Raw genomic sequence first — 16,436 nt, forward strand, 5'->3', positions numbered from 1 at the left:
CATCATGAACAGAACGTTGGAGAAACGTTGGGTCAGACGAAATTACGACCTTAGGACGGGGAATATGTTTACAGAACCGAATGCAACAAAAGCTAACAGTGCTGGGATTTATTTCATCATCAAAGGATACAAGGAAAACAGGAATCGTACTGATAACACATTATCAGATGTTCCTACAGCCTGACTTATCCACAAGTTCTAATCAAGTCTACCGACGACAAAGGACATCTCCAGCCGAAAAAAGAGAGAAGTTCTGTGCGCCGGCGCAAACAAGAATATTTGTAACATGACTAATATTGCATATGCCTTACTCATGAATGTCAAAGCTACTCTTTGTCCTGGTAACAATCAGTAATTTCAAATCTTTGATCCTGAGTTTTTCGCAGTCGGTCGTGAGATTCTGACAGGTAAGATTACTCATCATGATTTAGAAAATATTTTTTTCCTAATTACTTTCCTGGGGTGTATTACTTTCCTGAGGTGTATACTAAGCGTAAGATACGATTATGCGTGTGAACGAACGCAAATAGGCTAAATTACTAGCGGCCCAGACTTCGTATTTGTGCTGGCAACGTTTGCAGCCGTTTTCACACTGTTTAGGAAAATGATGTAAATATAGTTACCTTATGTTCGACTTGTCCTTCTTCTGTCTGCGTGTCTTCTGAGTCAGTTTAAACCATCTAGGTAAGTAAAGGGGTTGTACTTTTTCTAAAACGCGCCGATCATCGTTCTTGTCTGGTTCAAGAAAAAACTCCCACTGATAGTTTAATTTGCCTCAGTGGTCTCAGATCGATCTAAGGAACACACAGACAGCAAAATGATACAAGGTAGTTAAAAAACATAAGATGACCATTTTGATTTCCTCTTTTTTTTTTTTTTTTTTGTTTTTTTTTGTTTTGTTTTGTTTTGTTTTGTTTTGTTTTTTTATATTGTTACCAGACGCTGTGTTCGACTAAGTTTTCAAAGCATTCACCCAAACTTTCTTCTAGACGACTGAAAAGGTCGCTCGTATTTTTTGCCAAAATTTCCCGGCCAAGCTTTTCTAACTACTCCGTCAGGAATTTGATATGAGATACTGAACACGATTTCTGTTGCAAAGGTCAGGACACAGTCATGCGAAAGATATTTTTTTTTCAAAACAAGATACTAGCCGTCTTTGTTCTACCTTTGTTTTCTCAAACCCTTCCGTCCGTATTGCTTCGTCTGTGATGTTTCCTAAACGAGAGGGAAACCGCCTTCGCGGCACCTTTTACCTCACATTTCGTTCGTATTGCTCGGTCAGTAGTATTTAATAGACAAGTCACAAACTGCCATGTTTGTTTCTGTTTTCAACATAAGCCACATACCACTGTCTGTATCCAGCTAAACACGCGACCATCCCAAACCATTGCCACATTGAAAAAGGGAAAATATTTACGGTGACCAATTCGCATTATCAACTTAGTTGATAAAACCAAATTACCTTGTTAAACTCTCCCACCGACGCAGCAGCACAGTTTCTTTAGAAACTTACCACCTTTATTCACTGCTTGCATCGGCTTATATCCAAAACGATATTTTAGTTCGCAATGTCATATGCAAATCATAGGTAAAGACCAGCGTAATGGGCTCCTGGTAAAGACTGTCTTATCCAGAAAACCTGTTGTGTATACGACTTATATCACTGGATTCAGAAAAATATTGACGAAATCGCCAATAATTGATAAAATTCAGGAAAATCTCCGAGAACTCGCACAAGATATTTGTCACCTGACGCTTTCTTTACGGCCAGTTTAGAATTTCAATCGTGGATTTCTGACCACGAACTGCGGAATGGGGTGTAAATGCGGCACTGCAGACAAATTATTTCATTACTTCGATCCCTCAGCAAGCGGCAGGCGACCCGCACATTAAAAATTTTTGAAAGAGCGAAGGAATATTTCCGCCAAACGTTTCGAAAACCTTTTAAAACAAAGGCATTTGCAAGATTGACACCTCCATTCAAGGAAAGAAAGACCGTTTGGTCAACTCTGATAGATGTTCATGTAATACTATTGCACGCAAAGTCAAGGTCAAGCTAAGAAGCAGTTCCTCCCACACAATATCTTAAAGCACTTTGACCGAAATTAAGTGATGTTAGTCCGCAAGAAAACTTCGTTAATTCTCTACAAAAGAATGCAAGCCACAGTCCATTTTGTAGCAAGGCAGTGGTCCATCCTTTTCATCCTAGGCTGTAGTGCTCGGTTCAAAATCCGTGCAATAAAATCCATATTTTACAAAAACCGTTTGACAAACATCATGCGCAGTACCCCATCACTACACGGCATTCATGTGACAAAACACTTTTCCAGATTTCATGCATTTTTCACTTTTTTTGGCAATTTGGAAAACTTTTTTTAGTTCCGGTCCGATATTTATTTGATATTAATGGTCCTTTTTTTTTATCAGATATGACAAACTACTTTTGAATGGTTTTTTCACACCTTCCATGATAAATATTTCTTTGGGATTTCGAATAACATTCGGGATAGGATCGCTCAGCTCCCGTTAAAACCGGTTCAAACAGCAACAACAATTTTTTTTTTATTCTTAGATCTTTTTTCATAAAATAAAATTGGGATAGTTTGCCCCGCAAATAGCTAGAAAGCTAATCGTAGCGGGGCAAGACAAGTACCTGAATAACATAAATCGTCGTGTATCTAAGGACAAGGAGTCGTTATTTACACAGTCACACAGTTACAGAGTCACACAGAAAAAGATAAACTTAGAGGGTGTATCTATGTGCCTACTTTTTTAATTATCATGGGGATTTGAATAGAGTTATCTTCTTAAATGAGGGTGGATTAATGACTTATAGATATTCAATAGTATTTGTCGAGGTACAGAGTGACGTAGCTTTGCAAGTAGCCCAACATTTTTACTATTTTTGTAACAATAGAATAAATGTGGTATTTCTAAGAGAGATTCTGATCAATAAGAACGCCCAGATATTTTATGTAAACTTTAGACTCGAGACGAACATAATTATTCTTTTCGTCATGAAAAATGGAGAGTTTTGGTTGGTAAGCCAGTCCCTTTTGGTAGGGATGAAAAATTACAAAGTTGGAGTTTTTGGTGTTAAGAGTTAGTTTGTTGGCTGTCAACCAGTTATAAAGGTTTTGTAACTCGTTGTTGACTATTATTTCAAGGTCTTTCAGATTTTTCTCCGCATACAAAATGTTAGTGTCGTATTCAGAGAGGTAAAACCTAAATTTATGCGAGCATCTGTGGATATCATTGACATATAGCAAGAAAACTAATGGTCCAAGAATTGATCCTTGAGTAACACCACATCTAACGACAGCTTTATCTGAAATACGATGGCCCACCAGCGTTGTTTGCATGCGATTTTTTAAGATATGAGGAGAACCAATCATTAATTAATCCACGAAAGCCACAGTGATTGATTTTATCAAGCAAAATGTCGTGATCGACGGTGTCGAAAGCTTTCTGAGATCAATGAATATTCCACAAAATAGCAATCGTTTATTCATGTTTGCCTGTAGATCATTAGTAATGTCCAATATTGCGTGTTGGGTTCAATGCCCCTTACGAAAGCCGTATTGCGAGGAATACAAAAGTTCTTGTTTGTTTATGTAGCTCGACAATCTATTAAAAATTATCTTCTCTCATACTCTGTTAAAGTTTGAAAGTAAAGAGATAGGTTTGTAGCTGTTTGCGTCAGTATCATTGTTACTCTAAAATACTGGTGTAATTTCAGCAATGGATGGATAAAACTTTGTCCCTAATCTGATCGATGTATTAAGTATCTCTGAATAGACAGGAGCTATGACGGTACTCGAACATTTGAATAATTTCGTTGGTGAGGAGTACAAACCATGAGATTTATCATTCGGTACAATTTCTGACAGTAATTCTTCGGGTAAAACAGGTTGAAAAAAGAAGGATGAAGTTCATTTAGATTTTGACAAAAGGAAAACCAAATCGCTTTCTCTGTTTTGTCGAATTACAAAACCAGCCAGCGTTTCGGGCGAAAAAATTCGAGAACGTGAAGGATATTCGGTCGGAGCTAGGAAAACTTACCTCTCATTTTCCAGGATCACGTTTCATGTTTGAAAAGTCGAATTATCATCTCCTTTGTACGTCAGCCTTGAAGGTTATCAAAAATATCTTTCTACACATCTGCGATCATTCACGTGAATCCACAAACAAATTTGTAACAGAATACCGTGGCGCGCTATTGAATTAAATTTTCATGTTTGTCTCTGCGCGATCATCCTCAACGGGGCTGCATTTTCAAGTTAAGCCGGAGGTGATGAAAAGGCAACAGCATTTTTTGACTGGATATACGTAATTATCCAGTCACATTCTTCAATTACATTCACTATTGTTTTTAAAAAGGATTATGCCAAGACACATTTATCCACCACTGAGTATGACTGAAATAAGTCTCTTTCCAGCAACAAAACCTTCCGCACATGTGACAATACTACTGACCATGTACATCTTATCCTTCCTTGGCCAAATATTTGACATGATGAATAGTGTTGAAGTTTATTTGAAGCCTGAATGAATTCACTCTTCGAAGGGATTCGACCCCGTGCCTTTCGGACACTAAATAAGTGATAATACCAACTTTGCTACGAAGCCACATGTTTGCAACGAGGCAAGTTTAAAAAGGCCCCTCCAACAACGACGCTCGACCCAGGCCTAATTTCAGTAATGAGCACACGTTGTCTAACAGTAGCATTTTAATTCAGTGATAATGTCCATGTTCGCGCAAAGCCTTTAGCTATTGTTATAGGGAGCTTCGAGCCTCAAATCCCATCGGGGCCAGAATGTTTTCAGGCTCTCATTTAATCACATTTAGTATGGGGCTTTCAGTCAAGAAAAATGGACAGATTCTGATTAAAAAAAAAAAAAGGTATCCGTAGGAAGGTGAAGTTTGGAGATCAGACTTGCACTTATGTTGTAATCAAATCAAATAAGGAAGGTTGAAATTTTTAAATTAGTGCAGATGCCGTATTAATGTTGACAAAGTCGACAGTTCCAGGTCTCGTAAAACAGAAAATTGAGCTTTGTTCGATTGATTTTGAAATCTTTTTTAGCATCCGAAGATCAGCAAAACCAGCTGTCAACATAGTGCTCGAGGGGGTGATTCAGAATGTCGCTTGCATTTGCACGACCAAAACAGTTTGACGTTTGAAAGAGGGGGATCGGAGGATCAGGGGGTTGTTTCGAGCTTTTGTTCATGGTTCGCCAAAGCTATCTATTACACAGGTACAAAGTCATCTGGCTGACCCGCCTTCCCTTGGCAATTCACTAATTTCCCGCTGTTTAAACTCATTTCTATGAACCAAAAGCTATACAGTCAAAGAAGCACAGCGTGTCTTTTCTTCGGTTCTTTTCATTTCCTCGTCCAACGCGCCATTTAACATGTACTTTTAATCACAACAGACTTACCATTGATTTCTTTGTTGTCAGCCAATAAGTTTTTAATCTAATTTTTTCGTCTATAGTAGAAATTTCTTTGTCAAATGAAAAACAAAAAATACTACGTACACAGGAAACCTGAGCCTCCAACTGAGCCGTAATTTTATTAGCTTCCAAAGTGAAATCAAATTCTTTCAATATCCTCATAATGAAGTCTTATGTGAATAAAAAGAAAGAATTGTCAACGATATGGTTCTTTAGTACCATGCAGCGCGTGCACTTTGCACTGCACCGAAAAAGCGTGCGTCTGTAGGGCAGAGGGCGGAATTCGTGCGATAATGAACTCGATCCACAAGCCTTGGCCAAGAACTGTTCTTCTGAGATTACCTAAATACAACAAATATGTGTTTTTCATGCAAAATCGTCAGCCTGTGAATGAAAAAAATATGAGAATGGAAAAGAATATGTGGTCTCGTTGTTTCTGCTACACATTCCAAGTCCGGCTAGCTGCCGAAATGTTTGATGATTCAGCTAAACATCATTTTGTGTCAAGACTGGATAGAATGAACGTAGGGCTCTTGGAGGAAATCGTTAAACATGGTGTATCGCTTTTTTGTTTTCGCATCAGTTAAGAACACCAGCCCCTGAACATCTTTTCATTTCATAATTCATGTTCACAGGTTTTACTTAAAAAAAAAAAATTGGGGCCAACCTAACAACAGTTTCCTAAGATATCTTTGATTGAAATTAACTAAATGACTTTAGCGGTTGTCTAGAAAACAGCTATTATAGTCTTTGAATTAAACACTAGAACCAACAATAACATGATATGAATACAATTTGGATGGAACTAGCATAGAATCGGATCTCTCCATGTGTTCCTTTTAATTTCAAGTGTCGTGAAGGCATTCTTGACAGCCACTGACATACTTACACACATGTGTTTCGCTAAACGCGGCGTCGAGTTCTCAAAAGCTACCAGCTCTGAATTCCCGCTTAAACTCAGAGAGCCACTCCCAACCACAGTTCAACTTCGTACGAGCTACCATCGGGTAAGATGCAATTCTGTGGCGGATAAGTGTTTACAATGTCGACGAAATCCATAGTAGAGAGAAAACGCTATAATTCTGTGATGTAGACATTCGCTACTGTTCAGTTCCCTGTGGGAGGTTTATAGAGATGTAAATCTTACATTACGACAGCTGCTCAAAATCATTGTATCTAGAGCAAAGACCATGACAATGTAAACAGTCAAAGAACTGCAACAATATCGATGGCTTTGAATATTAAAAAGCACCGAGACGGGTATTTATAAGTGCTACAGGAGTAAACAATCATGATCCGTCCAGTTACTGATTTACTGAATGCTGTTAAACGCAAACGGGGATCCTAAGCAAGCTCTAATCTTCAGGAGACCGTAGGTTTAGCCACAAACTCAAAAAAAGTTACACGGGTAGGCTACAAGTTATCAGCGATTGTTTAGCAGTTTACCTAAGTCTGTTGCTCGGTGATATTTTGCCGCCCTTTCCATACTGACCCTCATCGGTCTTTTCTTTGCAAAAATTACGATGAGTTTATAGGATCCTTTGCGTTGTCATGTTTACCGAAATCTCTGTTTTTTCGGCCGAGACATTGAAAAAAGGACCGTCGGGCAATACCCTGATATGTACAGCGCATAACAGAGTTGCTTTGGCGATATTTGAAAGGCCGCGCTTTGTTCGTCGCAGTAATGTTGGCAAGTAAACTGAGTGAAGTATCCCTCATGGATGTTAATCAGACATGCATCCGCTCAGATCGATTTCTTTTATGAAATTTTACATAAGAAATCAGGGCAAAATTCTTACTGTTACTTAGCCAGTCCGGTCGTCTTACATGCCTTCTATTCAACTGAGCCTGTTTTACTTGACTGAATTTGAGACATTACTTTTAACCTACAGATAACCAGAGGGAAGAAAAGACTAGAAGGATGGCTAATAGCAGCGAACACTACAATTCAACTGGTCCTCTCTCGTATCCTCTTTACGGAACAAAGAGTGATCCATCGGAGGCACTACCTGTCGAAGTAGTAAAACTAACCCTCTATGCATCATGTGCTTCGTTTGGTGTTATCGGCAACATTCTGGTCACCGTTATTTTGAATAGGATCAAGGTGAAAGAAACTCGTGTAATGGACTTCTATATGATCAACTTAGCCATCGCAGATTTAGGAACATTGCTGTTGGCTTTGCCATTTGCTGCCACGCGAGAAAGACTTCCTAACTACTGGCCATTTGGAGAATTTGTTTGCCTGTATTTCCTTCCAGTAGTCGAAATATTTCATGGATCATCTGTTTGGTTCATAACGGCAGCTAGCATAGAACGATATCAAAAAATCGGCAAGCCGTCAAAAGTAAACTTTAAACTTCGAGCTTCATTGAAGAAAGCAAAGATCGTTGCTGCGTGCGTATGGATGGCTTCGTTTTTCTTGTTTTCTTTTCCATTGTATTTTGTCGTTCGCTACAGAGAGATATCTAACGAAGGAAAAATTTGGTGCGGTGCAGAATGGCCACTATGGGGTAAAGGGTTTGTTTTACCTCAGGCATACCTCATGTTGATGGTTCTCCTTTCTTACATATTCCCACTTATTGTTATACTGTGGACATTCCTTGCAGTGTCCCGAACGTTAAATGAAAGTAGCAGGTTCATCAAGACCATGAAACAAGGAGAAGATCGCGCCACATTGGTCATGAACCATTGTGATAAAGGTGACTGCACACCCAGAAGGCGTAGTCTCCGTATCGCTCAAAACAAACGTGCTAAAGCGATTTTGACACCAGTTGTTGTAGTTTTTGCAGTTTTCATGCTGCCCCTAGCAATGCTTCGACTATGCATTGTATTTTGGCCGCCTATTGTTGTGCAAACATCTTATGAAAACTTGATGTTTGTGGTCTCACTTGGAGTCATTATCAACTCGTCCACGAATCCGTTGATTTATTCGGTTATTAAGAAGGACTTTCGGCGTGAATTGAAACGGATATTTCAGTACAGCAGGACTTGACGAGTATAGAAGGACATACCCAGCTGATTTATCGATTTTATTTGTCGTTCAAGTAAGGATCCTTTAAAGACTACCCCCTTCCCTCCCCCCCCTAAATATCTCCATATATTTATATAGTGTAACAAAATATACAATGCGTTTCATTCTAGGGACGTTTTAGCAATGATGTTTTATTCTTCAAGGTCCCCATTAAGTTGCTTTTTTGTACCATTCTATATTTGACACTTGTACATATTTCATCATATTTATCCTCAACCGGCAGATGTCAGTAGAACCTAGGAAGCATCGTTCTTTGTATTAAAATCTCTTTAATCGTTGTTATGTTCCCCTGTAAGGATAATTTCGTCATCTCATTAACTACAAGTCCAAATGTGATTTATTTCTTTTATTTGTGATGAGATTGCATAATAACTGGGAACAAAAAAAACCCTCCATTATTTTACGCGTAATTGAGTGTGTAAAAACCCTCCCTGGCATCAAGAAGGCAAGGGTTCGAATAACGCCCGTGTGCAAGTTTCTTTAAGAGAGTTGAAAGTTTTGAGTTTTCGAGTGGCAATTTGTTTGGCGGTCGTTGATACTTACCGTGAGTTACCGTTTACTGCGTTACCAATAGACGTGTTTGTTGATTTCCGTTTCGCTTCCGAGCACTCCCTATGAACACACCTTGAAATTATATTGTTAGGACTTGGACAGATAAGACGCGTTTTTTTCGACGCAGTTGTGCAGTCTCAGCTGCTAAACCATCAGTAACCAGTGCGTATGAAGAAAAAGCCACGTGTTTTAAGCGACCAGGTTTTCTTTTTTGGGAGGGGGGAGGGGAGGCTGCATTGAAGCACTTCTTTTCAAATATATTCCATGTTGCTGTGTGTCTGTTTAGAGCACATGTGACATCAAAATGTGGTGACAACAGAAACGTGGCACACGAGGTACAGCAAAAATTAATTTGCTCTCTGTGCGCTTGTGCAAACTACAGAAAAAGTATGATTTGGGTCAATCCGCGTCAAAAGACTGAAACAAAAATCTCAGCATGGGCTCGCTGGAACTAGGATGAAGCTCGCTGTTTTAACCAATCACATCCCTATCACGTTCGCTTTGTACTGAAATGTGACTCAAAGATATGAAAAAGTAGAACCTCTATCTCCCTGGTTCTTACACGGCTCGCACCAGTCCTGGAGTGCCCAGTAATCTTTTGTTTATTCGTTGTTTCTTTTTGGTTTTTTGGTGGGCCCTCCATGTATAATGCACGTGGTGTCCTACCCGTCTACTATCTCTTCTCCTCCTTCTTTTACGAGCGGATATTTTGGGTTCGTTTTAACCAAGAGATTAAATTCTCTTGGTCTTAACGGTATAGTTTATTGATTTAAAATAAGAAAACATTGAGATAAATAAAATCTACGGGGAAACAGTAAACTCAAAACGGGAAAAAAATGTTGAAACGGAAGATCGAACACATTTCAGGAGCTGGTATTGATTGATTCATGATCATGTGATTTCCCACGTCGAAAGGAAACGTGCTCATCTTTAAGCCCTGGTCAAACGGCGCATGATAGTCGATGATAGTTGATGATAGTTGATGATAGTCGATGATAGTTGAAGCGCGTGCTTCCGTTTGACCACCAACTATCATGCACTATCATCGACTATCACCAACTATCATTCATTTTGAGCTTGTTCAAATTCTTCTTGATAGTCGATGATAGTTTTTCTCGTTTGACCACGCGTATGATAGTTCATAATAGTTTTTGGTCAGCTGTTTTCCCCGAAAATCGGCGGGCTCGTTCAAAATGGCCCGGTTTAATCTCAGACCCGACAGCTGTCAATATTTCCTGAAATGTTTCAAAGTTCATTCACAACATTTCCTTGTAAGCGGCAGTGTCCTCCACTCGCAATTCTTCCACCAATTTCAACATCCCCCTTTCGTTTCTCTTTTTAATCCATTCCCTTGTCCGTCCTCTCTTCCGCCAACGCTCTCCAGATTTATCCTCCGTACATTCCTTCAACAAATCGATTACTAGTAAGCAAGCTGCCGCCCTCTTTCGTCGTGATAAATTCATACTTCAACAAGTTTGTTTGTCTCACGCGAAGCCATGTTAGTGATCACATTTTACGCGGTAAGAGCCTGGAACTAGCTGCTCGCGTGACTTTGCTCGCGCGACTGCCGCTGAACTATCATCAACTATCACAAACTTTTTTGGCCGTTTGACCATGCGAATGATAGTTGGTGATAGTTGATGATAGTTTGAATAGAATCAGCTATCATCGCCTATCATGCGCCGTTGGACCAAGGCCTTATTTTCAAATGACGCACGTGGAAATATAATTTATTTTATCAATATATATTTATATATCCACTCAGTAAAGTTGGTGATGGAACATTTCATCTGTGATCGATGTCTTTTTCTTAATTCTTTTCTATCTATAACTCAGTCTTGCATCATGTTCTAAGACCGTGATTGTGTTTCAAAAAGTGTTGTTTTTCACATAGCCATTCATCACAAGACGGAAGACCGACTTCTGGCGCCAGTTTTGATCTCATCACGTTTAGTTTACTCTAATGATACAAATTTACATTTTGTTCCTGAAGCCTCCAACGATTAATCTTGTACACAGTGGTGTATTAGCTCAATGGCAGAACTCTTACATAACATCGAACTGTGTGTGTTAGTGCTGCAGCGAAGACACCTGGCAGAAGTATTCTGTAGTAAGAACAAAGAAAAAAAAAAAAGTTTCCAACCGTGAATCCTTACAAAGAAAAACAAAAACAAAAAATCTCTTGAACACTAAATAGATATCTACTCCCTTTCTGATTTTAGTCACTTTTTCCTTTTTGGGGCAAGACACTTAGAGAGGAACATTGAAAAAAACTACTGATGGAAATACGCAATTGGTCGAGATTAACATATAGATGAGCTAATGAAAGGTGTGCGAGAAAAATAGAATTGTTTTAAGTTTACTTTTTGCGAAGTGCAGTCTTATTAAAGAGTTGTCCTCAGGTGGCGCTATACAATTATTGATTTAGAGAAAAACTCTACGTAGATAGCCACAGGGCTTTTGGCTCTCCCCCTGAGGTTAATATGTCGGAAGGAGAGAATTACGGTTGCGTGCGGGGCTAATAATGACAATCTCCTCTTGTTTTGTGAAGTAATTTGTCACGAAACTATAAGTTGAATACACAGTTTAATTCAGGTATACACCTTTATTTCATATCAAATATTAGTTTGCAAATATGAAAGAGTTCTGCTAAATCCTGGTTTTCGGCCTACAACGAATGCCATAAAAAACAACTGTACTAGCCTTTTGACAAAATACACTCAATAAACAACGGTAATCGAAAAGAGTAAACAAGTTTGAACCTGAAGGCTATGAAATATATTATATTTGCAACATCTTCGAATTCAACGAGGATTTTGTCTTATCAATTCAAGAACGCGAAATCCGATTGGGACCCAATTTTGCAGAAAAAAAGGCTCGATTATGCTTTTGGCCCCCGTGAGGATCTTCTCTTCCAGCAAAGTAATCGAATCATTTGTCGGCGGAAATCATTCCTAACCACCGAATATATAATCGGGTTTGCAGACGAGTTGATTATAACCCCAACTGAAACCGCAAACAGCAAGTCGTTGTAAAATGTTTGCGCTGTAATAGGTGGCCAAAACACGATGCACAGGCGAAGAACCGTCAACGGAAGTATGAACACAGCAAAAATTCCAACAACTGGTGTTAAAATCATTTTAGCACGTCTGTTTCGAGCAACCCGATTGGCATGCCTTCTTGTTGGGTTAAATTTTCGACTGTTTAAGCTGAGTAATTTACTGTCTTGTTCGTGTTGCGAATTCATAGCCTTAATAAACTTGCTGCTTTTATTTAGTTTACGCGACACTGCGATGAATGTTCCCGATATAACAAAAAGTGGCATTACATAGGATACAAAGATCATGAAAGTAAAGTAAAGTTTGGTTAGAGCAAGGCCTGCTCCTGCTACAGGCAAATTTGAACCACACCTAAATCTTCCTTTAGTGGGCATCTCTGTATAGCGAAGAACAAAATATAGCGGCAGTGAAAAGACGACAAATGACAGAACCCATGTGCTCACTGCAACGATCTGTGCTCTTTTCAACGATACTGGGAGTTTCGTGTTTACTTTGGAAGGCCTGGCAATTTTCTGATATCGTTCTATGGCAGCTGCTGTAATGAACCAAACTGATGATCCGTGAAATATGTCTGTAAGTGGAAGGAAATACAGGCAAACAATCTCTCCAAATGGCCAATCATTCGGAAGTCTCTCACGTATCGCGGTCATTGGAAATGCCAGCAGCAAAGTTCCTAAATCCGCTAGGGCTAAATTAATCATGTAGAAGTCCAGTACTCTCGTTTCCTTCGCCTTGATCTTCGACAAAATAACTGTCGTTAGGATGTTACCGAGAACGCCAAAGAGACCCCACGTTGCATAGAGCATGATCTTTATCACTTCCACACACTGTGACTGTAGTGCCTCACCGCTGCTTGTGTTTCCACCGATAGTGGACGAAAAGTTTTCAGTGGACACAGTTGAAAAACTGCTGACGGGCGTCATAATAAGTGTCTCTCCTTAATGAATTTCTCGATGGTATCAGGTTTTCTGTGTGAAGTGCGGCTCGCGACGAACAATCTGTTTCGATCTGTTTCGAGGCAAACTTCCGTCCTTTACAAGAACTTCAGTTCGGAAATCGACCCCTGTTTCTCAAATGTTTGGAGTTTGGCTAAACTGTTCGTAGCTGTTCGAACAAATACACTCTAGAACATGTCTTGCAACCTTGTTGGATCCAATGAAACTGCGGCATTTTTGAGTAACCCATGGTTCTTAAGGTCTTTTAAATTATGCACGCACAACTGCATTGTTTACCATGTTATTCAATTTGTAGGTAATGTCACACGCGTCACAATTGGTTTCAAACAAAAAATTATAAGAACAAAGTTTGTTTTGTCTTAATTTTACAAAAATGTGTTGAAAGTTTGATCAGGAGAAACTAATCCCTGGCAAACTTGTATCCAACTTCAGATAACATGTTATTTTAAAAATAAGTTATATGACGTATTATAAATTTAAAAATAAAACGAAAAGAAGAATTGGCGGTTTTATTGTATGACATGTGAAAAGGTAATGACATGCGCAGCTTGTCATTGAGAAAAGATGAGAAATAAGTGTAATTAAAGTTTGTATTATTTCAACGTTTATTTTTTTCTTTCACACTTCCCCCTCCCCCCCCCCCCCATAATTATTTTATCTTTTTTGTAACGGATTAGAGTCACTGGAGTTTAAACGGCCAAGTTTTGCTTGTAAATTTTTCGTTAATATTGTCAAGCGGAAAAACCTTAATATGGAAAGGCTGTAGGGGTCTTAAGGAGAAATTCTAGAATAGTAAGTTTTCCCCGACGAAGGTCTTAGACAAGTTGTCGTGATACTGTATAATCCTCCGAACAAAATTGAATGCTACTCCCACATGAACCTGAGTAAGATAAACCTGATGTTGAGTTTTTAGGACTTTGTGGGGCTGCTGCTGCTTTTCTCCAGCTAGGCCACCTGTGGTCGAGTTTATATTGTTAAGATCAAGGTCAGTAAAAACAACGGGTACTTTAAGTTGAATAGCTTAATTTGTATTTGTACCTTACGTGTTTAATATGAATTCATTGCATTTTATAAAACGTTTCGTTGCCGTATAGCCTGCAAACTAAATGTAACAATGACATTTCATATTTAATACGGCTTGTTATTAGAATTTTAATTATTCTTCAAAGAGAAGCGCGTGTCGTATTTGTTACTGTGGACAACATAATTCAAAGAGTTTGGCGTTGTAAGTCAAAAAGAGAATCCCGGCTTTAACTTTTTTCCGAAGGTCCGATTCAGCGGGTGGTTGTACACAGTGTTTCATAGAACTGAAAGCCAAAAGAAAACGCGCTATGAAAAAGTGATAGAATGTGGCGATATTTTCATTCCGTTTTCTTCATATTGCATGCAAGGAAGGAGAAACGCACGAAAGAAAAAACTGACCCTGGGGATAGTTATGGCCATGGTGAGTCGTCATGGAGAGTTAATTCGTTCAACTCCCGTGGAAGTAAATGAGGCCTCCCCTACGCTTTTCATTAAACCTGGATGACACGATATTTTTTTTTTTCTGAAAAACATGAATTGTCTGCATCATTTAACAATGCAAGGTCAAGGTGCTAGGGTAGTAGGAATCAGAATTTTAATTTTTTTTCTTTTTCCAAGAAACGGGAAAAAGTCGAGGACCACATTGATTGACCAAATTTCAACGAGAAAGGATTAATCAGGGCGTGAATTTCGAATTTCTGAAGTTTAACTCCTCGTGCAGATCCAACGCTCATGACAGATGGTCTCCTTGTTTGCAAGCTTGATTGATTAAAAGGGAAAAACACCCGAGAGGAGAAAACAATCTCACGAGCCTTGTCATGCGATCGTGAAACCAATTGGAAATTGTTTTTCTCCTAGCACATTTTTTGGGGTTTTGTTGATTTGTTTGTTTGTTCGTTTGTTATTTTTTTTTTCAGAGGGATTTAGACGGGTATTCACGCGCACGCAATCCTGTGCGGAGATCCCGCGCCCACCTTTCCCGCTTGTAATAGCCAATCAGAACACAGGTTATGATCTTCATCTTTTTAACCACTCCTCTAGCCGTAACATAAGCTTTTGCATATTCGTCACTAGTGCCGTTCGTTATCAGCTACATTTTTGCGTGAATGGGCAGAAACGAATTTTGTGCGTTATTCGTTACGTGTTTTAAGGAGATATTTTGGCGTCACTGTTTAGAGATGATTTGGTTTGATTTTAGCTTGATCAAATCTTTCGTGAACTACTACTATCTGATTGGTGCTTGTGACGAATCAGCGCCACAAACGTGGGTGCCCTCCAACATACACAAAACACAAAACATAAACAGGCCCGAGAAGACACGCTACAAGACAACTAAACGTAGGCCTAGAAATATTTATTACTCTAAGTAACACAATATGGGAGTTAAAAATTACAGACAAAAAGAAAACAATAAACTGAATTATTTACCCTAATTACAATAATACGATAAAACTAAATTGCTGAATTATTTACCTAAATTACTCAACAAGAGTTTACAAGTACGTGATAATTTAAAACTAGAATGCGCTAACTACATGAATAAGTGACAAGGCTGGTCGAGCAAGGTTACGAGATGATATGACAAGAAGCTCAGTTTTGTCTTTATTTAGTTTTAATTTATTAAGAAGCATGCAGGTGTCAATTTCGCGCACACAGGCCTCCAATTTACACTTGCTCAACTCCATATCATTAAGGGATGACGTCTCGAATTTTACATAGAGCTGCGTATCATCCACATAAAAGTGAAAACTGAACTGGTGCTTACAGGCGATATCACTTAATGGAGAGGTGTACATTAAGTAAAGGACCAACTACTGACCCTTAGGTACACCAAACTGCAGAACATGACGCTCAGAGGTCGATCCATTGATATTAACAAATTGAGTGCGATTGCTTAAATACGATCGAAACCATTCCAATGCTGTACTTCGAATTCCAAATCGACGAGAAAGACGTGAAAGTAAGATAGAGTGGTCAACCGTGTTGACAATCGCCAGGAGAAAATGCCTCCTCCATCTCCATCTCCATCTCCTTAGCCAAACAGCCATAATAGCCATATCCTGATAGCAAGTCTCGATCGTCAGACACAAGCTGTTAAAAAAAACATTCAATCAAAAGAGGAACAGAAGAGAAAATGGCAAAAGACTGCAGTAGTTTTGACCATGAGCTGTCCTCGATGTAGACCCACTGATACGGGAATATGATGCCGTTTACAGAAAGTATGGCCGCTGACTCAGACAGCATGCTCATAATGGCGATTTCAGCCACGAGTCTTTCACGTCTAGGAGTGTGAAAAATTCCCCAGGGGGCAGATGTTCTTTTCCATAGCAGATGACAAATGCGATCAATTGCAACCAT

At 39.1% G+C, this 16,436-nt stretch overlaps 1 protein-coding gene and 1 pseudogene across 3 annotated transcripts; one reads left to right on the forward strand and one right to left on the reverse strand.

Moving 5' to 3' along the window:
* On the forward strand, positions 1 to 8,766 carry LOC111327791 (somatostatin receptor type 5-like). Of its 3 annotated transcripts, none has more exons than XM_022932061.2 (2): positions 1 to 407; positions 7,350 to 8,766. In XM_022932061.2, the coding sequence occupies exon 2, from the start codon at positions 7,379 to 7,381 to the stop codon at positions 8,447 to 8,449; it is 1,071 nt and encodes a 356-aa protein (XP_022787796.1). In that variant the 5' UTR covers positions 1 to 407; positions 7,350 to 7,378; the 3' UTR covers positions 8,450 to 8,766. The 3 variants fall into 3 exon arrangements, with proteins under 3 accessions (XP_022787796.1, XP_088610378.1, XP_022787795.1); XM_088754252.1 differs by lacking the exon at positions 1 to 407 and adding an exon at positions 6,334 to 6,464; XM_022932060.2 differs by lacking the exon at positions 1 to 407 and adding an exon at positions 6,721 to 6,865.
* A 2,843-nt stretch (positions 8,767 to 11,609) lies between these two features.
* Positions 11,610 to 13,280, reverse strand: LOC111327785 (somatostatin receptor type 3-like; annotated as a pseudogene).
* Between the last annotated feature and the right edge of the window lie 3,156 nt (positions 13,281 to 16,436).

The sequence above is a fragment of the Stylophora pistillata genome, chromosome 3 (assembly GCF_964205215.1).
Source record: "Stylophora pistillata chromosome 3, jaStyPist1.2, whole genome shotgun sequence".
NCBI classification, from domain to species: domain Eukaryota; kingdom Metazoa; phylum Cnidaria; class Anthozoa; order Scleractinia; family Pocilloporidae; genus Stylophora; species Stylophora pistillata.

Excerpts from the sequence above, each read along its gene's own strand:
- LOC111327791 (XM_022932061.2), top strand. The coding sequence starts at position 7,379 with ATGGCTAATAGCAGCGAACACTACAATTCAACTGGTCCTCTCTCGTAT.